The sequence below is a fragment of the Oncorhynchus mykiss genome, chromosome 3 (genome assembly GCF_057628025.1).
Source record: "Oncorhynchus mykiss isolate SJ-2025 chromosome 3, ASM5762802v1, whole genome shotgun sequence".
In the NCBI taxonomy this organism is placed as follows: domain Eukaryota; kingdom Metazoa; phylum Chordata; class Actinopteri; order Salmoniformes; family Salmonidae; genus Oncorhynchus; species Oncorhynchus mykiss.
Window position 1 is genome coordinate 43019757 of NC_143024.1, and position 27292 is coordinate 43047048.

Sequence of the window (27292 nt, forward strand, 5' to 3'; positions counted from 1 at the left end):
CTTGTCAGTCTCCGATACCAACCATTGAGTGGGGCGGCAGAGTAGCCTAGTGGTTAGAGCGTTGGACTAGTAACCGAAAAGTTGCAAGTTCAAATCCCCGCACTGACAGGGTACAAATCTGACGTCCTGCCCCTGAAAAGGCCATTCTTAACTGACTTGCCTAGTTGGCTAGGTAAAATAAAAAAATAAAAAATCCTGAGCGTCCCTACATGCTTTCTCTCTGAGGAGGCCAGTCCATTATTGATGGACGCCACAGCCCAAATTCTCGCGGACTCGGATATCTTCCGAGTATCCTCTGACATGCACGCGAACGCGGTGACTGAGTTCATCAGGAAGTGTATAGGGGATGTTGTTCCCACGCCTAAAATGACATACCCTAATCTAACTGCCGGAAGGACCGGAAGCAAGGATCAAATCAAATGTTATTTGTCACATCTGCCGAATACAACAGGTGCAGTCCTTACCGTGAAATGCTTACTTACAGTAAAAACGAGGCTATATGCAGGGGGTACATGTTAATCAAGGTAATTTGTACATGTAGGTAGGGGTAAAGTGACTATGCGTAGATGATAAACAGCGAGTAGCAGCAGTGTAAAAACAAAGGGTGGGAGGAAGTGTCAATGTAAATAGTCCAGGAGGCCATTTGATACATTTTTCAGCAGTCTAACGGCTTGGGGGTAGAAGCTTAAGTACTGCTTGCCATGCAGTAGCAGAAAGAACAGTCTATGACTTGGGTGACTGAAGTCTTTCACAATTTTTTGGGCCTTCCTCTGACACCGCCTAGTTTTTAGGTCCTGGATGGCAGGAAGCTTGGCCCCAGTGATGGACTGGGCGGTACGCACTACCCTCTGTAACGCTTTACGGTCGGAGGCCGAGCAGTTGCCATACCAGGCGGTGATGCAACCGGTCAGGATGCTCTCGATGGTGCAGCTGTAGAACCTTTTGAAGCCAAGAAACATGAGCAATGGACATTAGACCAGTGGAAATCTGTCCTTTGGTCAGAGGAGTCCAAATTTGTGATCTTTGGTTCCAACCGACGTGTCTTTGTGAGTCGAAGAGTAGGTGAATGGATGTTCTCTGCATGTTTGGTTCCCACTGTGAAGCATTGAAGAGGTGGTGGGGGGGTGATTTGCTGGTGACACTGTCTGTGATTTATTTAGAATTCAAGGCACACTTAGCCAGCATGGCTACCACAGCATTCTGCAGCGATACGCCATCCCATCTGGTTTGCACTTAGTGGGACTATCATTGAACAATGACCCAACACACCTCCAGGCTGTATAAGGGCTATTTGACCAAGAAGGAAGGTGATGGAGTGCTGCATCAGATGACCTGGCCTCCGCAATCACCCGACCTCAACCCAATTGAGATGGTTTGGGATGAGTTGTACCGCAGAGTGAAGGAAAAGTAGCCAACAAGAGCTTGATATATGTGGGAACTCCTTCAAGACTGTTGGAAATGTGTTCCAGGTGAAGCTGTCATCAAGGCAAAGGGTGGCTATTTACTTTGTATTTATATTTTTGTTTTAACACTTTTTTTGGTTACTACATGATTTCATATGTGTTTATTTTATCATTTAGAAAACACAAAAAATAAATAAAAGTGGTTAGATGTGTCCAAACTCTCGACTGGGCCTGTATATTTTATTCAGCTTTATTCTTCATATTATAAAATAACGCCACAGAATTATAAACAAATCTTGTCTGCAGAATGACTAGTGAAGCCCACAGCCATATGGCATAGCCACATCAGAACCTAACATACGGTCAACTCTGAGTATGCTATTCTGTTCTTCCGAAATAGACTACATATCATGCTTCTTTAGACCTGTCTAAAATAAAAGAAAAAATTTGATTTATTGTGAAGGTGTAGGCTAAATTACATGGATTTATTAGACTTTTTAAAATGGCTTGTTGGCTATGTGTGGAAGCCAGGAGATGCTAATTGTTAATTAACAGTCAATAACCTTTAGACCGACAGTTAGTGTTTGACAATCACCGGCTGATGAAATTTCATAACCGCCACAGCCCTAGGCGCAACAGCGCCTCTTCAACCTCATGAGGCTGAAGAAATTCAGCTTGACCCTCACAAACTTCTACAGATGCACAATTGAGAGCATCTTGTCGGGCTGTATCACCGCCTGGTACGGCAACTGCACCGCCCGCAACTGCAGGGTTCTCCAGAGGGTGGTACGGTCTGCCCAATGCATCACTGGGGGCATACTGCCTGCCCTCCAGGACACCTACAGCACCCGATGTCACAGGAAGGCCTAAAAGATCATCAACGACATCAACTACCTGAGCCACGACCTGTTGACCCCACTATCATCCGTTCAGGTGCATAAAAGCTGGGTCCGAGAGACTGAAAACCAGCTTCTATCAAGGCCGTCAGACTGTTAAATAGCCGTCACTAGCCGGCTACCACCCGGTTACTCAACCATGTACCTTAGAAGTTGCTGCCCTATATACATAGACATGGTATCGCTGGCCACTTTAATAATGGAACATTAGTCACTTTAATAATGTTTACATACTGTTTTACATATTTCATATGTACAATTGAAGTCGGACGTTTACATACACCTTAGCCAAATACATTTAAACTCTGTTTTTCACAATTCCTGACATTTAATCCTAGTAATAAATTCCTTGTCTTAGGTCAGATAGGATCACCACTTTATTTTAAGAATGTGAAATGTCAGGATAATAGTAGAGAGATTGATTTATTTCAGCTTTTATTTCTTTCATCACATTCCCAGTGGGTCAGAAGTTTACATACAGTCAATTAGTATTTGGTAGCATTGAATTTAAATTGTTTAACTTAGGTCAAACGTTTCAGGCAGGCAAACGAGTTTTAATGACTCCAACCTAAGTGTATATAAACTTCCGACTTCAACTGTTTTTACTGTATTCTATTCTACTGTATTTTAATCAATGACACTGACATTGCTTGTCCTATTATTTATATTTTTCTTAATTCCGTTCTTTTACTTTTAGATGTAGGTGTGTTGTTGTGAATTGTTAGATACTACTGCACTGTTGGTGCTAGAAGCACAAGCATTTCGCTACATCCACAATAACATCTGCTAAATATGTATATGTGACCAATAACATGATTTGATTTGTGGACTACTTTTGACCATGGCGCATAGGGATAAAGCGCACAAATCAGCCTGATACTCCATCTCTCAATCTGTTGCCTTTCCCTGCCTGAAAGGCCTTTTGACAGAGAAGGCAGCCAGACTTTTCATTCTCGTCCGGACGCTCATAAGGAAGCTTTCAACAGCCACCGAGCTGATTGACTGGAGCTGTAAGTCAGCGCTCTGATTCTCACTTGAAACGGGGAGTCGCCAACTTTTTGTGACAAATTGCTTATGGCGGTGGCAAATGTTTGAACGGTATTTAGCATTTTCAATGGATTATTATGTTGGATGTTGGCGTTAGGACTGTCTGGAATATGCAACTCTGGCAATATACCACGGCTAAGGCCTGTATCCAGGCACTGTGTGTGTGTGGGGGGGGGGGGTGAGTGTGAGCATCAGTCCTTGCGCGCTTATAGGGGAAGCCTAGCAACAACAAAAAATGTCAAGGACATTTCTAACAAACATTCACCTGGATGATTCACAATAGCTCTTTTTATTGAGAGCGTCAGTCAAATTTAAGTGAGTTCATTCAATAGATAGATTGGTTTTAATTATTGAACCTTGCTGTGATGCACTCTCCCCATAGTGCCTGTTTGGTTCTGTATACCTCCAGTACAAAGGAAATGTCCTCTGCTGAACTGACTCTTGTGTCTATTTCTGGATCCCAAACACAAAGGCTCTGTCTCGACTGCTTACAACATCTGTCCTCACCACCTCTTCATCTGCACTGATTGGGAAAAACAATATGGCTGAAGGCAACTCGTCGTCCTCAGGCTGACTCATCATCACCTTGCCAATTCTTCCATATCAATGCATCGAAGGAGAGGAGGCGAGGAGAGGATATTTTTTTTTTTGACAATTGAGAAAGGGCTCTGGTAGAATTTCACCTGTCACTCACCCCTTCCTCTAACTTACCTCACAAGTGATAAATGCGTTTCATTCTTAAACTCTGAAAATTAACCTAAAGAGTTCCCTTGACACTCTCCGTTCTAACAGGAACGTTCATGAGTAACTTTGTCCCTCTCACTCTGTCCTTTCTCTTATCTCCCTCTCTCTGCCTCTCTCTCTCTCTCTCTGTGTCTTTATCTCTCTCTCTGTCTTTCTTTTTCTTGGACACAGGTCCCGATCGGACCCAGGAGGTGACGTTGGAGCAGGGGACAGAGATGGGAGTGGATGTCCCTCCCGAGCTGAATGACATGGAAGAGGTTGTCCAGGAGTCTTCTGGAGACTGGCACTGTGGTATTCCCAACGTGTTCCCTTAGCCCCCAACTCAGAATTGAATTGACCTTCCCAGTTTATCCCAGCATAGACTCTTTACTAGGCGTCTGTGCACTGATGATACAAAGCACTGATTTTACCACAAGTAGGTGTGGAAAACCTACCCCTCAGATCAACCCCCTCTTTTCCTCACCTCTTTTTAATTGAGTTGGACATTTCTGCACTTTTTCTAAAGTGATGTTGCCACGCACATACTGAAAATAGAAAGTGTGTGCGGCCGTACCTCTAAACGCATTAGGTCCTTAGCAGCAGCTATTTCTGCCCGTTTCTCTGCCCGTCCTCAGATATGCATTAAAGGGACAATCTGTGATTGCTACATAAATTATTTTTTAAACTTTTAAATTCATGATATATACCCATTAATTATTGAAGAGTATAACTTACACATGCCTCATGAGCTTAGTTCAGCTTGTTCCCCTTTTTTTGTTAAAAAAGGAACAAAAAAACAAGCAATTGTAAACAAACATTTTATCGCCCCAACATGGTTAAATCTATCCTTTTCATATCATGGTTGTTCAGTCCTTGCATCCATAGCTCTGTCTTGTGAATTTGGTTACATTTCTCCAGCTCCATCCCTCAGCTATTTACCAAATCGGTGGCGGATTGCCCGCTTTTATTATTGTTTGAACTGCAGATTGTCCCTTTAAAGGCAGACTAAATTGCTGAATCAACCTGCGCTCTGATTCTCATTAGTATGAGTCCCTTACGAGACGTTTTAGTCAATAAGCTGTTTAGTAATCATACGCTGACCTCCCAGTACAGTTCACCAGTCGGGGCTGTAGCTAGCTGAGGTAGACTACCGGCGGTTTTATCCCTAGACTGTTGTTTACTCTGTTTGCCAATAAGAGGAGTGAACGCTAGAGATCTGAATGGCTGCACTGTCAGTCCTGCGGTACTGGTTCACATCACCCTGTAGAGTAGAATAACCACTCACCTGCCCCATCCGGAAACAGCCCCCCCCCCCCCCTCCCCGAGGCACCCTTGTAGATCCGCGGTCCATAAGTCAGCAGTAGTCAGTCACAAACTGCTCCGTATGACCTATTATGGACTGGACTAGGTATAAGCAATAGTGTTAGAACTCCACCTTGCCCTCTGAAAGGCTGGATAGAAAGGTTTGCCTTATTGCGTATTCCTATCCAATCATTTCAGATCTACACAAGTGTATAACGGGCTGGGGCAGGGTCTAGGCATTGTTTCTAGACGGAGACTCGATCTCTCCCGTGCTCCCGGGGCAGCTCCACACACTGCGAACAGGCACACACATTGGAGTGATCTATGTGCAGTTTACCAGAAAAGTACATTTCTTTTTAAAGTCACATATTTTTGCATATTTATGCTATACACTTTTCTAAAAGGCAAGCTAAACGTTTTGTTTTTGATTAATTAGTTGTAAAGAATATACATATATTTTTGCCATAAAGTTGAAGGTAGCCTTGAATGGTGAGACTATAAAGCGCTAAGAGTCATATGGGTCAGACCTGGGTTCAAATACACTACTATTTGAAGTCATTCACTTTAGTCTGCCCGAAGTGCCAGGGTTTGCAGAATGCAATATTGCAAATTACTACTTCATAGGTTTCATTGCGCCAGGCAAGCTCTATCAAGCCCGGATAAAGTATAATGATTTCGAAAAGTATTTGAACTTAGGTCTGGTGTGGATTTGATCCCTCTCTTCTGAAACGTTATGCCTGTAAATTTGACAATGATGACCTGTGATACCACTGTTCTTGGCTGCTGTATAAGGGCTTCAGGGGTTGACTCTCCACGTTCACAAGGTGTTGCATGAAATTGTCATTTTAGTTGTAAGCTTATGCACAGCCATTTTGTAATCTGATATTTAATTTTGCAATGTAAATAGTGTATGATTGCATATATTTTTGGATTCCTTATCAAATTGGTTGTGAACAAGAGTTCATTTTTTGTCAATTGCTGAACCAGTTTTCAGACTGTAAGCTGTTAAGTGTTTTTTTTTTGTTTTTTTGGCAGGAATGTATTTTGTAATGTTGAAAAGTATTTAATTAATAAAACCAGTAATTTTTATACAGATTTAATGTGGACCAATTGTTTTAGAAATAATTTGTGCGAAGTTGATTGCATTTTGTCTGTTTTTGATTTTCTGTGATATGTGAAGATCTCGGTATGTCTCTGCATCAAAACCTTGTCTCTAGAAAAGGCAAGTGTTTAGCGATTGAAAAATCCATTGCCACATAGTCAAAATCCATTTTTGTACCTCTATCTTTCATTAGTCCCAGAGTTATTAACCTTTCGCAGCATATGGAAAGAGCATGGCCACTTTCAACTTCTATAAAAACAAATGTCTCTTCCTCCACATTGATGAATTATTAAATTCCTCTCCTTGATGATGCAATTATTGAGCAAAAACAATTACTCTTGGAAGCAGGAGTGAGATGCAGCTCTGGCATGAGTCTGCTCCTAAACAAAGATGAATATTTCATCAGTTCTTGTACCCTACACCGGCAAGTTACTGCATGTGTGTACACTACTTTTTACATTTCTATCAAACAACACAACCAGAGACCCATAACGATTTAATGATTTTTAATTCCTTTATTTTTTCCAAGTTATTAAGTGGCTGGTCGTACATCTTTTTATTACCGATAGATACAACAATGAGGGTCTCGAGAGTTTCATTCTACATTCATTCACAGGACCCATACAAAAACACGCGCGCACATTAAGACATGGGGGAGGGGTGCCAGGGGGAGACAGGCAGAGAATGCTATAGATTACACACATTTTTTATTTATGGAGGAAAGACTGGTGGGAGGATATTGGACAGTACAGTGGCAGTAATAAGCAGTTTTATGCAACTCATCGCTCGTACCTTGGTCAACAAACTCCACGCCCTCTGTATCTTTTTTTTTTATAACATTTATGCTTTTACACAGTTAAATAAGGAGCACCTTTATGACAGTGTTGGTGTTTTAATATCCACATGGAGTAAACACAGCACATCGTTTCTGGCAGTCAGAAATGGTATTGCTTAGCTAGCTGTTTTGTATTCATATTTTGTGCAGTGCTTCGATAGATATATGAAGCAAGAGATACTTAAGACAGAGAAGACCACACCTAATGGGGGGAAAGGGTTTGAATCTGTCCTGCCATTGGAAATGCCATGGTTGTGGCAGGTCCAGCGTGAGCTTGGTTTCAGAGCAGTCCGTGTCTGCTTTTCAAAGGTCAAAACAGTGCATTTTAGACAAATCTCCATTATATCTGGATGGGGAAACTCCCAATCCCATACACATTAGTGTCCTAATCAATCTACATGTACTGAAAATCTAATGAGAATAATATTAGAAATTATAACATCATCCATTGATTTCTACAATTCAGTGGATACTACAGGCGAGACTGTTAGTGGGTTAACTTTCAGTAGCTCGATGTCATTTTACCACGGAAGATCACAGCCAGCCATAGACCCTAATGTAAAAACATGGAAGGACAGCAACACGTAAGACAGGACACTTCACACTGATGCCACGGGACGGTAAAGACGTACAAACACATGGCCAACTGGCCATCGCAACAACCCATGCAAGCTTAGTAAGACGATGCTTAGCTATGAATTCATGTCAGGTTGTACAGGAAATGGGAGAGTGTGTGGGGTTTGGGGGGGGGGAACGACAAAGACGAGCATGACAAGACAGATAATCATTCGTTTCTGAACCAGAACCAGACCTGGTCACACTTTCACAACCACAGGCGGTCAGGGCCAGGTCAATTGGACCTAAGCTACTTCAGCCAGGTCTGGTCCAGATAGCCAGCCTTGTTAGACGACTCTATACAGACAGACAGACAGACAGAGAAATAGAAATGAAGACACAGGTACTGTAGAGCTACGACAGGGGTCCTTTAGGCTGTGAGAGGGGGGTCCGGATGACTTCGGCAACAGTTCACATCCAAGATGGTTGCACAGGAGAGGCGGGAGGGAGGAGCAGGGGCACAGATTGTGTCGCTATGTCTACCAGCCGGGTGCGGTGGCGGAGGCATTTGAGTTATAAAATGAACGGGTTAGAAAAGCAGGGAAGAGGTGTGTGTGTGAGTCGACAAAGATCTGTTCTTTTATCTTCTTTGTTTTCCCCCACTCGTGTCCCTTTCCTTGACGTCTGCCTTTGTGCTCTTGAAAGGGACCTCATTTTTTGGTTAGGGACCCAGTCCGGCTTGCGCCCTGCAAGAGAGTGAGAGACAAAATAATAATCAGGAAATGGATTGTTTTTGTCATTCGCTAACGATGCTCACTAAAGGGACCTGCTAATTAGGACACAAATGTCCAGCTGTATATTGACGTACAGTCTACGTGGCCTTGAGCATTGTGTGCAATTTTTTTGTTAGAGTAGGTGGGTGAGTTCTAGGTATTATCAGAATTGTTTATTTTGTGAATTCTCAGCTATGCCCTAAAAAGAGACATCTCCCAGTTCTAATTTGCATGTCGTTGCCAAAACTGATCAATGATGTGCTGTGTTCACCAAGCTCAATCCCTAAGAATAGATTGTGCATTTTCTCATGGGGATATAAAAGTAGGAGAAAGAGGGGAGGATTGGAACGGAACAAAGATTATACAAATGAGACAATTCTTTAGGGAGAACTATTGGAATGAATATAATCCACAACGTACAAAGCCTTCAAATCTCCTGAAACAAAGGGAGATCAGAGGAAAAGGGCCAGGCTCTGAGCCATTCTTACAGCAAGTTGAGTTTAAAATCATTATCGGTTCGAAAAACAAACTAATTAGAATGCGGTAACAGAACTGGAGAATGGAAAACAAATGAAAAGAAAACGTGAAATAAAAGTCCGTCCCCAGATAATGATTAAAACAAAACGGTAATCAGAAGCGCTAAAGATGGTGGCTTTAGCTTAACGCCAATTAGGCAGAGAGATTGTGGGGAAACAAGCTATAAGCAAGAGAAGATTGGTGTACTATTTACCCACACATTTATAGACTTGATCGTCTTCATCTTTTAGTTTCATAATGCCACATAGTCCAACTAGCAAAGACACCTATGCAGGGAGCATGTGGATATATACAGACTCTCTAAACATTTTTAAAAGTAGGCCCCCTGTATGGTATGAGGGAGCTGACTGTGCTTGGTTGCCTTGCTAATCACTGTGAGTGCACTGACTGTACCTACCGGAACATAAGCTCTCAGTGCCTATTCTGCCTAATTAAATAACTGTATCTGAAGCTTGGGCCAGACTGGGTAATTAAAACTGCCAGAGACCTCCAGAGCATGTCCTAGAGATTAGCATTCACCATGCCATGGATGACGCAAGGAGAGACAAACAAACAACAGCCGCTCAGAATGCAGGAGCTCTCCGAGTCACTGCTCAGAGAAGAAAGTGAGTCGACGGGGCAGAGTGAGAGGTGAGAAGGATAACGAGAGAGACAGACAGAGGTGGAGACCAAAAGAGAGAGGTAGAGAAAGATACAGTAGAGATTGTAGTAAGAAAATATCTATAAATGGTATACTCTCTGTTCAAACACCTCCGTCGTCCGTTTGAGACGGAACACACCGGGGTGCTATACAGCTTGTGTACATAAGTGTGTCTGCCTTACCTTTACGTGTGGCCTACTGCGTCGGAGAAGGACCTCTTGAATAAGTCTGTTTGTGTAGTATCCCAGTATGATATGCAGTGTGCTTGGTACACACATGCATGAACCAGATGGTCAATCTAATTAAAAGCGCAATGTCCTAGTTGTAGAAAGAATGCAAGGCACTGCTTCCATAACAGCTTGGCTTACCTGACGGTGTGTTTACAGTCGCGGAAGCCATCGGAAGTCACCAAAGTGAGCAAAGCTGCCACACGCCACAATTGTAATTGCTAAGCATGTCCCATTGCAGTTAGCACAGGTCTTAGAACAGCCATTAAGAGTAAGCAAGACTACTATCCCTAAAGCTGGTTTCGAAGTGTAGGCCCACAGGTGCAAGATCACTGCCTGCAAGTAAAGCTGCCAATTATGTTAGGTGCTGCATGTCCGTATCAAGCCACAAATAGCGTTACCTTTGACATCAAACTGCACTCTTTAATGCATGAAGCCGGTAGCATCAGCCAGACACTGCAATTATCACTGTCTAGAGGCTGTCTCGAGGTGCAGTTATTCTGCCGGTGGTATGATAGGCAATGGAAGGTGTCACCTTAGCCTACCAACGTTGAATAAATTCATAGCAAGTAAGAGTAAATATAAATTGCCGCCCATGACTCATTAGCTACTCACTGAATGGTGGCTATCATCACTGAGGTGAAAGAAGAAGAGAGAGAGAGAGGAGGGAGGAATAAAAGAGAAAGAAATATCCCATCTGTTTAATCAAGTGCACATTCTGGAATTAGTTTCGATAACATACAAAGGGAATTATATAATTGGATATTCCCTTTTCATGTTACTGTCAAAGACAGATCAGAGCGTTTTTGTTCCTTTATAAATGGGTTTTGTGTTCGTTTACCATTTTGAAGATCTTGGACAGGGTTCCGCTGTCGCCTGCACCGGCCTTCTTCGCCTTGGCGGATCCTGTTGACTTCTGAGACACCCGGGAAGAGAGCATGGGTGAGGTAAGACACCGGGAGACATTGTTGTTGTCACCTAGCATGGTGGCCCAGTCAGTGTGTGCTTTTGCCAGCTCGTCTCTGTGTTTGTTCATCTAAATGATTTACTAATGGCTAAAAAGCGGCATCGTGTACATATCTTACGTGGGTATTGCATGGTTGTTTAAAGAATGTTTTCTGATAATATCATGTTGCCTGAAAACAATAGAAGCGACAGCGTCGTCCCCAGGCTCAACTGAAAGCCAGCAGGTGACGAGGTTATAGAAATGATGGCCTTTGAGTCAGTGACTCTTATCACGGAGTGAAATTTTACCTACAGTTTTGAACTAGTCTAGCCTAGATCAAAAAGTGGCTCATTGGAGCAAATCAATCTGAGTCAAAGTGGAAGTGCTTCCACTTAAGCACTTTCTAAATTCAATCTCAGTAACAGCTGAGCTGTGGCTGCTCTGACTCTCAAAGGGGGGGGGGGGTTTAGACTGGGAACCGTTCACGCAAAACTCCAATAAACATGCATGAGGATGAATGAAATGTTGGGGGAGGAACACTTCAAAGTGTTATTTAAAGATCCCTTACCTCAGAGAAGAGCTTTAAAAGGTCTCATCCCTTATCACTCTGTTGTTTCACTGTTATGTGTGACTCATAACATCTACAACACACACACACCACACACACACACCAGCGGAGGCTGCTGAGGGGAGGACGGCTCATAATAATGGCTGGAATGGAGTAAATGGAATGGGCATCAAACGTGGTTTCCATGTAGCTGATACAATTCCATTGAATCCGTTCCAGGCATTACTATGAGCCGTCCTCCTCATCATCAGCAGCCACCACTGACACATACACACACAGAGACACACACGCATGTGCGCACACTGACAAATCACACACACGTGCATGCACGCTCGCACAGGGGCCAACAGGGGCCAAGAGAAGAGGACGAGGCAAATAAGAAAAAGCAGGATTAAGTTGCTGGTTATCATACCAAAAGGGAAAAACGACTTCAGCAAATAAAGAACTGGATATTCAATTGAGCCGGAGGCGGAGAGCTTGCCAAACAAAACCACTCAAAACATGATTTAATAAAATAGAAAAACCGATGAGGGCGTTATGCATGTATGCTTGGATTACAACAAGCTCTCGAGCCTTTAGATGGTTACAGAATAGACTGTTTTAAAGAACGGCCGGGGATTTTTCTCTTCGTTTGCTTTAGCTGTAGCGTTTAACCACGTACCTGGCCTAGTTTCGCAGTCATTGCCGTCCACTGGACAAGGACACGTACGAGACAGAGACAGGGAATAGACAGGGGTGAGACACAGGGGTGAGGGGAGGAGAGTTAATCACTCAGGCCTTACACAGAGCAAAGGCAGTGCAGCATGAAGAGATGAGTCCACATCCAGGGCAGAGCAAGGCAGACGCTCGCGTCACCAGAGAGAGCACAGACTCAGTGACATACGCTCAGTGACATCACATGTTATTAACAAAGCCAAATACACAATCCCATCCAAAGACGAAAACAACCTTCTACTCCTCAATTGGACAATATTGACAAAGAGTAAGAGTAAATGGGGCTCACCCTAGACTTAGGAGGGGCAGGGGACACCTGAGGGGAGAAAGTGACAGAGATCTTTAGAAATACAATAGATGAGGGTATTTCTCATTACATTTTAGTCATTTAGAAGACACTCTTATCCAGAGCGACTTACAGGATCAAATAGGGTTAAGTGCCTTGCTCAAGGGCACATCAACTGATTTTTCACCTAGCTGGCTCAGGGATTTGAACCAGTGACCTTTCGTTTACTGGCCTAAAGTTATTTCTACTGCTAGGCTACCTGCTCTTAACTGGTAGACTACCTGACGCCCTCATATCAACAAGTCAAACATCAACAGTGGAAAACTATGCAAATGGGGTGACTCACGATCGTTCTGAAGAGGCGCACAACAGCGTTCTCCCCACCCTTAGGGGCTGCCTTGGTAGGTCTGACAGGAGAGGACAGGCCACGGAAAGAACCCTGGAGAGGAAATGGAGGGAGGGATGGAAGAAGGAAAGGAGGGCGGGATGGAAGAAGGAAAGGAGGGCGGGATGGAAGAAGGAATGGAGGGCAGAATGGAAGAAGGAAAGGAGGGCGGGATGGAAGAAGGAACGGAGGGAGGGATGGAAGAAGGAAAGGAGGGTGGGTTGGAAGAAGGAACGGAGGGAGGGATGGAAGAAGGAAAGGAGGGTGGGATGGAAGAAGGAACGGAGGGAGGGATGGAAGAAGGAAAGGAGGGTGGGTTGGAAGAAGGAACGGAGGGCGGGATGGAAGAAGGAAAGGAGGGCGGGTTGGAAGAAGGAAAGGAGGGCGGGATGGAAGAAGGAACGGAGGGAGGGATGGAAGAAGGAACGGAGGGAGGGATGGAAGAAGGAAAGGAGGGCGGGATGGAAGAAGGAAAGGAGTGCGGGATGGAAGAACATTATAAAGGCACAGCGGGAATACATATAGCCCAACACAACCTAACAATAAAGTGTGTTCCCTGAACCAGACCAGGCTCTACTCTGCCTCCACTCTCCAGCTCCTGAAAGGTGTTACCATTGGAAACAGCTGGTGGCATATTGCCAAACACCAGGGATGCTGGAGCACATTTTCTGTGGCTGTGGAACGACTTCTTCCACTGGATGGACTACCTGGGGAGCTCTTACATCACAGAGGACCTGAGATAAGCTCTATGAGTCATTCACAGCAGACTCACGTAGGTGTCCACAGATAACGCCCATCCAAAACTCATTCAAACGGAAAATAAGTGGTTAAAAACTAATTGGATGAAGGAATTATAAATTAATGAATAAAGTCAGTAAGAAAAAGTTTTGGATCTTTTTCAAAGTGTGGTAAATATCAACACTAAATGCTGTTGAAGGGGAAGTTAAGTAGAGATCAATACAATTAAGTTGTACTTCAGACAGATACATCTTTAGAGGATTGGATGGGGATGAATGCAAAATTAGCTCTATGTCTCGTTCTCTTGAACTTGAATAAATAGCATCCCCCCTCTCTCTCACAATAGGCTTCAACATGTACCTTCCAGACGCACACAACTGGGACCTTAATTAAAATTGTGTGATTCTGAAAAGATTCATTGTCATTTTCTCAATAATAACCCTGATTATTCCCGGTTGGCTATTTAGGGGTATGTTTGTGAATAACATCCTTTGATATAGCGAAACCCATTTCTTCCTAATGAGTGCCTCTCTCTCTGTGGTATTTTGTGAAGTGAGAGCAAGGGGACCTTTATGCCCCCATTCATGTCAGTAAGTGAAGAGAGTGGAGAGGCTCTCACTGAATCCCTGTGATTATCCCTATGAGAGAACTTTACCAAAATGAGAGGGTAAACTTTCACCCCTGTGCATCATTCACAATATAATACACTCATTAGGGGTTCCAATTGAATCTCATTCACTGTCTTTTCTGCCCATATATGGATGGATGGTTGGATGGATGGATGCAGACTCATGCAGACAATGACCTCTGGAAAGAAACACATTGCTATAGAAAATGTGTTGTGTTCTTATGAGCATTATCCTCTCCAATAACTAGGTATCTAACCCGGAGGACCAGAGGTTATTTAGAATCTATCAAACTAAGCGACACGTTCTATTGGAAGTGGATGATAATATCCAACACATTTATGAATACAGATGACGCTCAGTAGAATAGCCAATAGGTAGCATGGTTGTTGGTTGGTCAGTTCGTTCCCTATGAGCAAAAGATGTTGAAAATAAGTGGAAAATAAGTTGTTTTCAACCCAAAAAGTGCTCGCTGGGTTTGTGCTGGAGCTGGTACAGGTGAATTAACTTCACCGCCTTGTGGTTGTCGTGAAGAACTGATCTGTCTCACAGCCGCGTCTCACACACATCAGAAGTTCCAGTTATGTTCCCACTAAATACAGTTCCAGAGATTGAACGCCCTGAGAGAAAGAGTTGGAAAGAGAAAGTCAGAAAGTGGAGGGAGAGAAGTAGAGCGAGAGAGACATTGAAAGACAGGGGTAAGACAGGCAAGGAGCTAGCAAAAGAGGAATAGACGTGAAGAGAGAGGTGCCTAGTGGGGATTTCAGTGTTGCCTCGGGTTTGTCTGTACCTTAAACCCACGCTTTGTCTTCAGATAATGTAACTAGACCATCAATTACACAGTATTGTATGTTACATCATGTTGGCAGCTTGAGGAAACATTCTAAATTGTAGCTGATTCAGATTTTTTTGGAAAGTATTGTTCCGTGGAATTTTTATGACTCTAGGAGTTACAGGAGGTTGGTGGCACATTAATTGGGGAGAACGGGCTGGTGGTAATGACTGGAGTAAAATCAGTGGAATGGTATGAAATACATCAAACACATGGTTTCCAGGTGTTTGATGCCATTCCATTTGCTCTGTTCCAGCCATCATCATGAGCGGTCCTCCCCTCAGCAGCCTCCTGTGCCAGGAGTAAAAGGTCATTCAAAATGCATCAGTGAATCAGGCAATAGTTCTGAAAATATATATATATTTTGTTGATAAAACTTCTTTCTTTTTTTAAACTCCTACTTGACCTAATTTTACATTGAGTAATCCTAAATTCTGAATTTAGAATCCGTTTGGATATATTAGTAAAGAGGGATCACAATATTCAGTTATGAACTTCACATGTCCTTTACTGAAACATGTTGCACTGAACGTTGTCAGTATAGGATAGTATTTTCCACCACAAGAAGAGTGTTCAAAGGACAACGGTATTTTGAAGCGAGGAGGGTCCCTTCAGGATTGAGCAGAGCGGGGGATTATTGCGTAGGGAGGGAGGAAGGGACGGAGGGAATGTTCTCCTCTCTCTGTTTGATGTTTGAAGAGTATGAGAGGTAAGTGTGTGTTCCTGGCACGGAGCGCATTGTTATTTGGCCACAATTCAGACGTCACAAAGTAGCTGTGCTCATTCCACCGCGGAAAAAAACAACAATAAAAATGCGTCACACTGCCATCCAAATTTCACAAAGCTACAAATCCAGTTTCATCCTCAATATACACGATTGGATTTGCATAACAATGGACGCCCATTTATACGTTCTAAACTCAGCGAGCTGCTCTCATGGCAGCCCAGCCGTCGTAGAGAAAGTTCGGTAACGCTTCGCTTGACACTTCACTATCCCATTAACACGTCAGTGTCGTTTCACCTCTGACATAGAGGCTGTTATCCAGAGGTGTTAGGTCAGTGCAGTCGTAATGCAAAAATCTTACCGCTATTGTGACAACAGTCATAATTTAGAACTGCAGTCTTGAATGGATTATAGACCAGATTACACCGTCATGTTAATGTCATAGTGACCAAAAGTTTCCTGCAGTGAAGAACAAGGTCACCTAGACCCAGGTAGAGAGAGTATTCAGGACTCATAGGACACCTCATCCCTGAGGATTTAATTACTGTCAAACCTCTCTCCTCTGAGGTGCTGGAGGTCAAACCTGGAAGCCGACTCCTTCAGAAATGGATCACGGTCAATCATTTATTCTGGAATAAATGAATTGTAATAATGTATTATTTACTAAGGAGCAGGAGGATATGTGGGCCACATAGTTATCACTACATCCTATCCTATTGAGACAGTGTGTGAGTTATTGTGGACACACACAAATCACAAACTGCCCACTGTCAAATAAACAGATCTTACCCATGCAGTTGAAGTCGGAAGTTTACATACACTTAGGTTGGAGTCATTAAAACTTGTTTTTCAACCTCTCCACAAGTTTCTTGTTAAAAAACTATAGTTTTGGAAAGTTGGTTAGGACATCTACTTTGTGCATGACACAAGTAATTTTTCCAACAATTGTTTACAGACAGATTATTTCACTTATAATTCACTGTATCACAATTCCAGTGGGTCAGAAGTTTACATACACTAGGTGGACTATGCCTTTAAACAGCTTGGAAAATTCCAGAAAAGTATGTCATGGCTTTAGAAGCTTCTGATAGGCTAATTGACATAATTTGAGTCAATTGGAGGTGTACCTGTGGATGTGCTTCAAGGACTACCTCCAAACTCAGTGCCTCTTTGCTTGACATCATGGGAAAATCAAAAGAAATTAGCCAGACCTCAGAAAAAAATTGTAGACCTCCACAAGTCTGGTTCATCCTTGGGAGCAATTTCCAAATGCCTGAAGGTACCATGTTCATCTGCACAAACAATAGTGCTCAAGTATAAACACCATGGGACCACGCAGCCGTCATACCGCTCAGGAAGGAGAAGCGTTCTGTTTCCTAGTGATGAACGTACTTTGATGCGAAAAATGCAACTCAATCCCAGAACAACAACAAAGGACCTTGTGAAGATGCTGGAGGAAACAGGTACAAAAGTACTACTGTATATCAACATAACCTGAAAGGCCTTTCAGCAAGAAAGAAGCTACTGCTCCAAAACCTCCATAAAAAAAAGCCAGACTACGGTTTGCAACTGCACATGGGGACAAAGATCATACTTTTTGGAGAAATGTCTTCTTGTCTGATTAAGCAAAAATAGAACTGTTGGCCATAATTACCATTCTTATGTTTGGAGGGAAAAGGGGGAGGCTTGCAAGCTGAAGAAACATTCCAACTGTGAAGCACGGAGGTGGCAGGTGTTGTCGGTGTGCTTTGCTGCAGGAGGGACTGGTGCACTTAGATGGCATCAAAAAATTATGTGGATATATTGAAGCAACATCTCAAGACATCAGTCAGGAAGTTAAAGCTTGGTCGCAAATCAGTCTTCCAAATGGACAATGACCCCAAGCATACTTCCAAAGTTGTGGCAAAATGGCTTAAGGACAACAAAGTCAAGGTATTGGAGTGGCCATCACAAAGCCCTGACCTCAATCCTATAGACAATTTGTGGGCAGAACTGAAAAGGCGTGTGTGAGCAAGGAGGCCTACAAACCAGACTCAGTTACACCAGCTCTGTCAGGATGAATGGGCCAAAATTCACCCAAATTATTGTGGGAAGCTTGTGGAAGGCTACCCGAAACGTTTGACCCAAGTTACAATTTAAAGTCAATGCTACCAAATACTAATTGAGTGTATGTACATTTCTGACCCACTGGGAATGTGATGAAATAAATAAAAGCTGAAGTAAATAGTTCTCTCTACTATTATCCTGACATTTCACATTCTTAAAATAAAGTGGTGATGCTAACTGACCTAAGACAGGGAATTTTTACCAGGATTAAATAGCAGTATTTGTGAAAAACAGAGTTTAAATGTACATGGCTAAGGTGTATGTACACTCCCGATTTCAACTGAATATATAGTGCATGCTCCTCAATCCAGCACAGCTTTACATTTGACTTAGATTTGATTGCTCACATATGACACTGACGGACATTGTTCTAACTGACAACTCGGCGATTGATTAGTAAGACTCACCGGCTGCAGATCTACTAGCCACTGACTGACTCCTTTGAAGTGACAGCTACTGTAACAGTTCGTAGTCTCAGGAGGACAGAGTTTTTGAAGTACTTCTACTGCCAGATGACCTCTTCAGTTGTCTCTTTGCTGCAACTTCTCCAACGATTTAAGAGAAGCTAGCAGGAATTGGACAACTACCTCAGGGGGTTGACAGTTTACAACAAAGTGTCAAATGAGAAAGCAGTGGCGCTCTAGGTCATTCCCTAACACTGACAACAATAACAAGATGAAGTTGGGGACTACAATCTAGTGAACCATAATTGAACTGGTACCATCCAATCCCAGGGTACTGGATCGGACGTCTAGTGAGGCCTAGCTCTTGACATTTGACCTTGCTTGTCTTACAGTGCCAGGTGAAAGTAACGTAATAGTAGGTATGCTCTACACTCCTCAGTCCTCATCACCTGTGGATCCTAAAACAAACAAAACACCAACTATACCACAGTCAAATACATGTAGTGCTCAGAGCAAGTTCAGGTTCTGTTTCATGTCCTTGTTTCGCTCTCAAGTATGAATACTTGACTTGACTCTGGCTATCACTATTGGTGTCTTAGATATTGGTAAAATGTACACATTTACACATTAACAAGGTAGCATTGACTCTTTCATTGTTGACCACGAGGAATATCTAATGGGTTCAATGAGAAGTAGCATGACAATACTTCACTGGAGGTCTCCAAAAAGTGGGACAGACAAAAGTGAGACAGACTTTCTTGTTTTCATTTTGTATTCCGGTTGGTTTTGAAAATAGCTGTTATTTGCCCCTTTGCTAGCCTGAATACAAAATGAAAACAAGAAATAAACACTGTTGTTTTATCCTGATTTACTGTATCTTGATAAGCTTTCCAAGATGTTCAATTAAAAAGCAATTCAAAAAATATATTCAATTAAAAAAGCATAAAATACAAATGTGACTGAAATATAATTTTCAGTTGAATAAAAGCCATAAGGCAGACAGTACTAAGATGCATTTCCAAAAGAAAGAATTCAGCATATTAACCTGGTCCCAGATCTGTTAATGCTGTCTTGCCAAATCCTATGGTCATTGTCATGTCAAACATGATTAACTTCTCACTGTGCCCATCAATGACAGCATGATCAGATATGGAGATTGAGGTGAGGCCAGGCTGTTTGGCATGACAACAATTCTAAGAGTTGGCTAAGAAAGAGCAAACAGATCTGGTACCAGGGTATCAGTCAATGTTGGTGTACCTTCTTGTTCTTTCATCCAAGGAACAAGACATTATCCCCCATTGTACATGGCCTTAAGCTACTTAATAAAAGCTGAGCTAAGAGTAAGCCTCATATTTCCATGAAGTCTACACCACACTTCTCCCAGCCTCGTCTAGACAAGTATGCTGTTTACTGAGGAGTGTGGTCTTATCCACTTAAGAAGTGAAAAGACAAAACAAATGGGAAGAGTTTGATGATGTACGTTCCATTCCCTCTTCAACTGGGCCAGCTTCTCCATTGGCTATTCCTAGCATTGCCCACCTCAAGCTAGACCGGATCGAAACTGAATTGTTAGAAGGACATTCACCGTAGTGTTTGCATCAGAGGAGGGTTATTAAAAGTGTCATGACTGTCCTTTGAGGATCAGAATGGGCAGATAAGACTGGTGGGGGGGGGTGACAGAATCCAGGCCTCTCTCTCTCCCACAGAGATGAGAGCGGGAGCTGCTGGATGGTCACCTTCACACCCTGCTGTAAATCTCTGGAGGGGGGAACTTTCTCTCTCTACCCTTTAGTATTGGGAATGGAATGTCTTTTGTCTAAAGAGACTTCTGCATGCCAGAAACTCTGGTCAATGAGTAGATGTCGAAAACAAATGTCATACTGCTTTTCATTTTGTGATGTTATTAAAAACTGTATGAACCAAATACCGTAACGTAGGAAGGAAACCCCCACCGGCGGTCGAGTTTCCATCCAATATGTTGTCTATGTGATATGAAAATGGGTGTAACTATTTTTGTTAAGACAGGAATGTGATTTTAGTTTAAGATGGTTTAAGATAATTGTTTTTCATATAAACTATGCACAGTGACTAGCCACGCTCAGTATGACGGAACACCCCCGTTGGCCAGAGTGCTTAAAAGGACTCGCTAAGAATTAACATACTCGACCAAAAGAAGTGAGACCATGGTCCACACGTTGAAATGGTTGGAAACACTGAACGTCTCGGAAATGCTGAAACTCTCAACCTCAACACTAGATCAGAAGATAACCTCACCTACCAGACCAGTTAGCTATATGTGGGGAATGATTAGAACTTAGTCTCAACTTAACCTCACCTACCAGACCAGTAAAGCATGGAACGTTAGCTATATGTGGGGAATGATTAGAACTTAGTCTCAACTTAACCTCACCTCCCAGACCAGAAAAACATGGAACGTTAGCTATATGTGGGGAATGATTAGAACTTAGTCTCAACTTAACCTCACCTCCCAGACCAGAAAAACATGGAACGTTAGCTATATGTGGGGAATGATTAGAACTTAGTCTCAACTTAACCTCACCTCCCAGACCAGAAGAAATGTCCCCTCTATCTCTCTCTCCCTCTTTCCCCACCCCCTCTCCATATGTGTAACAAGCCGTCATATCTGGTCAGTCTACTAGGGACTTTTGTCTCATGTAAGTGTATATTCTGTGTTATTTAGTTAGTAAATAAATGATTAAACCACTTTGTGTAGTACTGAATAATCAGCAACGACTGTTCAGAATGAGAACTGATGAGGTAATGATTAATAAGTGACTGTTATGGATATATAACTTATATATATATATATATCTTCTTGAGTTTAATTCGGGAGATGGTAACTCGTTAAACAACTTCTTCCGTTGTGCCCCAAATTCCTAATGAGTTAGTTGTTACATGATTCATTTAAATCTGGTAACAATTAAACATAGATAGGGGATTGAATAAATAACAGTCATCAGATTAATGAAATTCACATCACAACAAAAGTGACATTACATAATAAAAACATCAACAATACAAAAGCATAACAAACACTGCTTAGGGTGGGTGTTGTTAAGAGAGTTTAATCAAGCCATTTATCCAAAAGCTCAGAACAGGATCAGGTTAGGAACAGATGTTGGTCATTACAATTCACAGGAAATACAAAACAAAATTACAAGCATCAGTTGGATATCTCAAAGCATTACAAAAGGGATCATCGAATAGGATCCATGGATCCACCCTGGGATCAAACAGACTCCCACACACACAAACACAGTTCCTGACAGGGTCAAGAAAGACCTGGGTTCAAATACTATTTTAACTCCTTAAAATACTTTTAGCGTCTGCTTTAGTCTGCCTTGAGTTCCAGTTGGGCAGGGCTTTCACTTTTGAGACTACTCTATTGGCTCCATTGCGCCAGGCAAGCTCAATCAAACCCAGCTGAAGCATTTGAAATGATTTTAGATAGTATTTGATCCAGGTCTGGGTAAAAAGACACCAGTGAACCTGAGCGGTGCTCCATCAAGCTGGCGGGAGGAGTTCAGCTCTTAGAAGCTTTTGGGTTCTGAATCATAAACAGTTGTTGTTCTGTACTTTTAACATTCTTCAGGCTATCGGGTCCTAGTCCTGACAAAGTCACTCAATAGACCCCGTATTTAAGTTGACTTATTTTGCGGTCATGGAGTTCAGTTTCATGGTGCCTGCACATAGACATTCATTTATCCATCAAATTAGTCTAATAAGGTCTTCCCCTTTTTGAATAATACGGATTACCAATCAGCTTTGACAGGTAACAAATTGGCTTTAGTTCCTGAGGTTAAACCAGTTTTGTCTTCGTTTTTTGGTGATATCTTTCTAATTTCTTAAAATATATATGACATCACCATGCAGATTCCCATGAACTAGTTTCAAACCAGAATCAACTAATGAAAGGCCCAAAAAAATACAGGTGAAACCAAGACAAGAATGTACAACAGAAAGAGATAACTCCAGGTTGTAAAAGGATCCATGGCTCAACAGTGAACATTCATATCAGTCAATAACAGTAGCCCATTGCTGCAGTCAAATTACCTAGTTGCATCATTGGTGGAATGTTATTCATATTTTAATTAATAATAAATAAATAAAAATTTAACTGCAAATCTGGTGTTTCTATGTCAAACGGTTTTGTTATATTTCAGTCTTCTGTGATGTATATAAAGTGTAATATTGGGATGCAAACTCAAGATTGAATACATTTCAACTCTATATCTGACATGGTACAGGTGTCTTCTTTTTTAAAGCCCATAACCGTGTGTGTGAGGTGTATACTTTGGTTTCAAAATAGATTTGTTTAAGACTATCAAGAAACACTGACCCTGATTTAGCCAACTGCAGTAAAAGGTTAAAGAAGGATTTTTAAGCATCGAGACTGTTGAGATGTGGATTTTAGTGTGTGTGCCATTCAGAGGGTGAATGGGCAAGACAAAAGATTGAAATGCCTTTGAACGGGGTATGGTGGTAGGTGCCAGGCGCACCGGTTTGAGTGTGTCAAGAGCTGCAATGCTGCTGTTTTTTTCATGCTCAACAGCTTCCCGTGTGTATCAAGAATAGTCGACCCTCCAAAGGACGTGTTCCTAATGTTTTGTACACCCAGTGTATATTTCCACACTATGAGGCTGGAATAATACTGTGAAATTGTGAAAATTATGACAATTCCCTTTTAGTGGAAGAGCTGTTTGAAAAGACAGGCTGAAATGTAAGCCTGTTTTGGTGGGATTACCAGGCAGTCGATTAGTTAATAGACCAATAAGAAACAGTTCCAAACTTCTCTGCCAATAACAGCTAGTTTCCCCCTCCCCACTCAGACCACTCCCACATAGTCCTAAAATCTTGCTTGAGAAATGACTCTTTGCTAAGAAACTATTTGTTTCTTTTAACCAAAACAAATCACAGTAAGGTACTTGACTGTCACCCAGAAATTATTTGATATTCTATTTTTTTTTAAACGGCTACATTGGACCTTTAAGATTTAAAAAAAAATGTTGAACCTGTTTATCCTTTTTTAAACTTTGATCAGTGCAGAAAAAAATTACATTCTGCACGAGGCAACAGAGAGTTAGGGATCATATATTTGAAATACAAAACACTTATCACACATCTGAAGGCAACTCCATTACTCTGATGTAGAAAACAACGTACAATTTCCTGAAAGAACAGAAAGAGGTGACAATTAAATTCAAACAAATAGATAAAAACAAAAAGCTAATACTGGCTCTTTTACAATAATTTTGTTCATTCAATTTTGACAGGCAAAACACTGACATTTTCACTCGTGGCAGATGTTTTAGCAGCACATTCCAATGATGTTTAAAATGTGAAAGAATCTCATCCACGATGCACACAACCAAATCATTCCGAAATGAAAAACAAAAACTGCTCAAATTACTTTAATCTGGGATTGAATTCAAATATGCAAAGGTCAAAAGATGTTTGTCCTCTCTGAAGTTGTTTCAAGGCATGGGAGGATTGCATATTGTTGAGACAGTTCAGACCACATTCTGCAACCTATTGGATCACCGTCTCAAACTACCATTCTCCTCTCTGAACCAATGAGGAAGTCACTCCCAATCCCCAGAGTGAAGCAGAGCTGGACAGCATAACGGAGCTGGACTTGAACTCTCTCTTCAATACAGTGTACCAACTTCAACACATAACTGTTGAAACATACAGTACATTTTGTTTTAGATGACAACTGATAAACAAATAGTGCCAAGCGGACTGAAATGTGCACTGCACTGGGTTGCCATATCAATTTATCTACATCCCTCGTCACCAGCTCAAATGAGAGGCTTTGGGATTTAGCATTTAGCATATCACAGAGAGATCGAGAGAGAGCGAGACAAACAAGGCAATGTGGGCTCAACTATTCTCACTGTACCGCAACAGTTATCCACACACACACATCTGGGTCCAGGTGGCGCTTGCTACGCCAGGATAGTGGGTTCAATTCCCGGGACCGCCCATACTTCAAATGTATACATGACTGTAAATCGCTTTGGGTGAAAGCGTCCGCTAAATTACATATATTATCTGAACTCCGACGACACGACGCAGCATCTTGAATTCTACATAAACCCATATAGGATAAGGATTAGCCGAGATAAATGGGTTTTCCTACTCTATAGTATATTATATTATTTATGTTGGATTATGTACAATATTATGGGCTAGAGCTGTCTTTGTAAAGAAGGAGTGAGAGAATCCTAGTCAAAGACTCTCCACACCCAATGGAGGTCCATGCAAGGCATTTAGGTTATAGTTCCCCACCATGGACTATCCACAGGTAAAATGGCTAACAACTAAAGACTCAGAAATCAGGAAAATTGGTAGCCTAACAATCATACCAGTCTCTCCCAAAATACATCCAAGTAAGGGTGCTGACATATGACATTTATTCCAATTTTCCCCGTGAAATCTCCCGAATCATTACTCTCTCTTAAAAATACCTGATACACAACTTTAAAATGGCTCCAGTTTTAGATATATTTATGAGTTAAGCATAGAGTATATTTGGAATGAAAGCACACACACACACGTAAATGGATCAATTCAATCATTCACCTGTACTGTACCACAACTATGACCATATAAGTAGCACATATGCTTTGAAGCTCTAACTGAAATAAAATGTAAAATAAAACATTTAAATGACATTTTATTGTGGTACTAACAATCACAGAACAATTAGCCCAATGACTTTAAGCCAAAGCCTCTTTGCGCTACACCAATCTCAAACCACACCCAAATCAGTTATCCAGTGTAAATGTAGCTTTCAATGCCATTCATTCGCAAAGAAGCACATTCCAGGAGAATGTCATAAACTTTGGTACATCACAAGAAAAAAAAAATGACATCAAATCTAAGCAAATTGAAACAAAAACAAAAACAGATCACAATCTGCCAAAACCATAAGTCAGACATTAGTCCCTCAAATTAAGACTGAACACAAAAATAAACCATGGTACTTTAGAGGTGTATCTTTGAAACAAATCAAACTCTCTGATTTCCTCACCTTGCTCTTCCTCTTCTTGTCCCCTCCAAAGAAGTTCCCAATTTGATCCATAAGGCCAGGGGCCTTCTTTTTCCTTCCCAGGCTAGACAGTCCAGAGGAGCTTGCAGTTGCCATGTCGGTGGTTAGGGTTGGGTAATGCTGCTAGTATCTCTGTAAGTGGGGTTCGGTCTCTCAGGTAAGAGCGAAGGGGGTATTAAAGATCGAGAAAGGGAGGGCAAAGAAACAAACTTAGTCTAGATCCTGATCCTCTGAACCGCACTCTGATCCCGCTCCGCTGTGCTCTTGGATGGTCTGTAGCTCATCCGATTCAGAAGGGCGGTCTTTGAAGGTGTTGTCCTCACGGCCCGGGGCATCTCGGGAGAAGAGGCGGACCAGGTGGGGGCGTGGCGTGGCGCTATCGTCAGCATCAGCTGTGCTGGCCTCGTTCCAGGAGCTGCTGGGCCCCTCAGTGCCCGTGGAGTCAGTCGCCGCCGACGCCTTCTCAGAGGGGCAGCCATTGTTCGGGTTCACATCTGCCTCACCCAGGCCTGCGCAGAAACAACAAGGGTTATCTATTGGACCATGGGGCCTGCACAATGAGTCCCTTTGACAGGACCCTGCCCTTTCTGCCAGAGAAACTCAACAGAGAAGCGATCCTGAGTGACATGCCCTGTAATAGATCTAGAACACAGATCAAATGCATAGCTAGGAGATTATTGCACCTGGGAAAACCATACATTGTTAGCAAGGGACATTACCTACGGTACTATCAAAACAGTTTCATTGTCTCCTCCCTCAGTCCATGCCAAAAGTTCCTTACAGTTCTAATACTGTATAAAAGTAACATAGCACACACATATCCTTCCCCAAACCCCCACAAGCCCAATAACTCTCTTGGAATTATAATGGCATACTTTCCACATTCCTGTACAGGAATACTTTCACCAGGTAAGTTCACTGAGAACACATTCTCATTTATAACAATGACCCTGGGAATAGTTACAGGGGAGAGGAAGGGCGATGAATGAGCCAATTGGAGGCTGGTGATGATTAAGTGGCCATGATGGTATGAGGGCCAGATTGTGAATTTAGTCAGGACACAGAGTGTTAACATCCCTACTCTTAAGATAAGTGCCATGGGATCTTTAGTGACCACAGAGAGTCAGAACACCTGTTTAATGTCGCATTTGAAAGACGGCACCCCTAAATGTCCCCAATCACTGCCCTGGGGCATTAGGAAATATATATATTTTAGACCATAAGGAAAGAGTGCCTCCTACTGGCCCTCAACACCAGATCCAGCAGCATCTGGTCTCGCGTCCAGGAACAACCCTGCTTAGCTTCAGAGCCAGGCCAGCAGATGGATGCAGGGTGGTACTCATATCCCGAGGTCAGTCATTTGTCATTGAATGTCCAACGCTGACACACTAATTCACATTCCATTTGTTTTCTACATGTGCGAATGGACACTCTGGCCATCAGTGGGACGCTGAGATCTACGGCATTAACTGTACCTTATCCCTTCTGACAGAAGCCACCATGCTAGCTAGCTCCCGGAGCACAGGGCATGCAGCGCAGCGCTCCCCGAAGAACAATGTAGACACTATACTGGACGAAATGGTGTAGGAAAAAACAACAGTGGAATCCGCATGCTAATATTTCCTCAACAGTGGTCTATTGTCAGAGCCGCATAGTTATTTATGTGGGACAAGGAGGCCAGTGTCACTAAAATAACTCCTATAAGTATGGATTTTCAACCCGATGCACAGTGACACTTATCTGACGCCTGAGCAACTGCAAGGCAGGCGTTGGTTTGAGCCGGTTTGAGCAGACCATTGGGTTCGAGAAAGACCTCAACAATAACTCAAAATGGATCAACAAGGCGTT

At 42.4% G+C, this 27292-nt stretch overlaps 3 protein-coding genes and 1 long non-coding RNA gene across 8 annotated transcripts in view; 1 reads left to right on the plus strand and 3 right to left on the minus strand.

Moving 5' to 3' along the window:
• LOC110518348 (zinc finger protein 236) overlaps nt 1–6466 on the plus strand; it is a 91763-nt gene extending 85297 nt beyond the window's left edge. Inside the window, exon 32 of the mRNA XM_036973839.2 lies at nt 4262–6466. Coding sequence (XP_036829734.2) covers nt 4262–4404 — 143 coding nt within the window. The 3' untranslated portion in view covers nt 4405–6466. The remainder of the gene's footprint in view (nt 1–4261) is intronic.
• The window catches only part of LOC149984550 (uncharacterized), a 220238-nt gene that overhangs the window by 86605 nt on the left and 106341 nt on the right, over nt 1–27292 (minus strand). The gene's annotated exons all lie outside the window — the stretch shown is intronic.
• LOC110518371 (myelin basic protein) lies at nt 6965–25953 on the minus strand. Of its 4 annotated transcripts, XM_036973843.2 has the most exons (7): nt 25427–25953; nt 12901–12993; nt 12558–12584; nt 12216–12245; nt 10882–10956; nt 10656–10674; nt 6965–8609 (listed from the first exon to the last, which is right to left on the minus strand). In XM_036973843.2, the coding sequence occupies exons 1-6, from the start codon at nt 25538–25540 to the stop codon at nt 10672–10674; spliced, it is 342 nt and encodes a 113-aa protein (XP_036829738.1). In that variant the 5' UTR covers nt 25541–25953; the 3' UTR covers nt 6965–8609; nt 10656–10671. The 4 variants fall into 4 exon arrangements, with proteins under 4 accessions (XP_036829738.1, XP_036829739.1, XP_036829736.1 ...); XM_036973844.2 differs by lacking the exon at nt 12216–12245; XM_036973841.2 differs by lacking the exon at nt 10656–10674.
• Nucleotides 25427–27292, minus strand: part of LOC149984551 (myelin basic protein-like) — a 49260-nt gene continuing 47394 nt past the window's right edge. Inside the window, exon 4 of one of the 2 annotated variants that reach the window (XM_090229304.1) lies at nt 25427–25953. In XM_090229304.1, coding sequence (XP_090085430.1) covers nt 25655–25953 — 299 coding nt within the window. In that variant the 3' untranslated portion in view covers nt 25427–25654. The remainder of the gene's footprint in view (nt 25954–27292) is intronic. The other variant, XM_090229305.1, reaches the window with a different exon arrangement.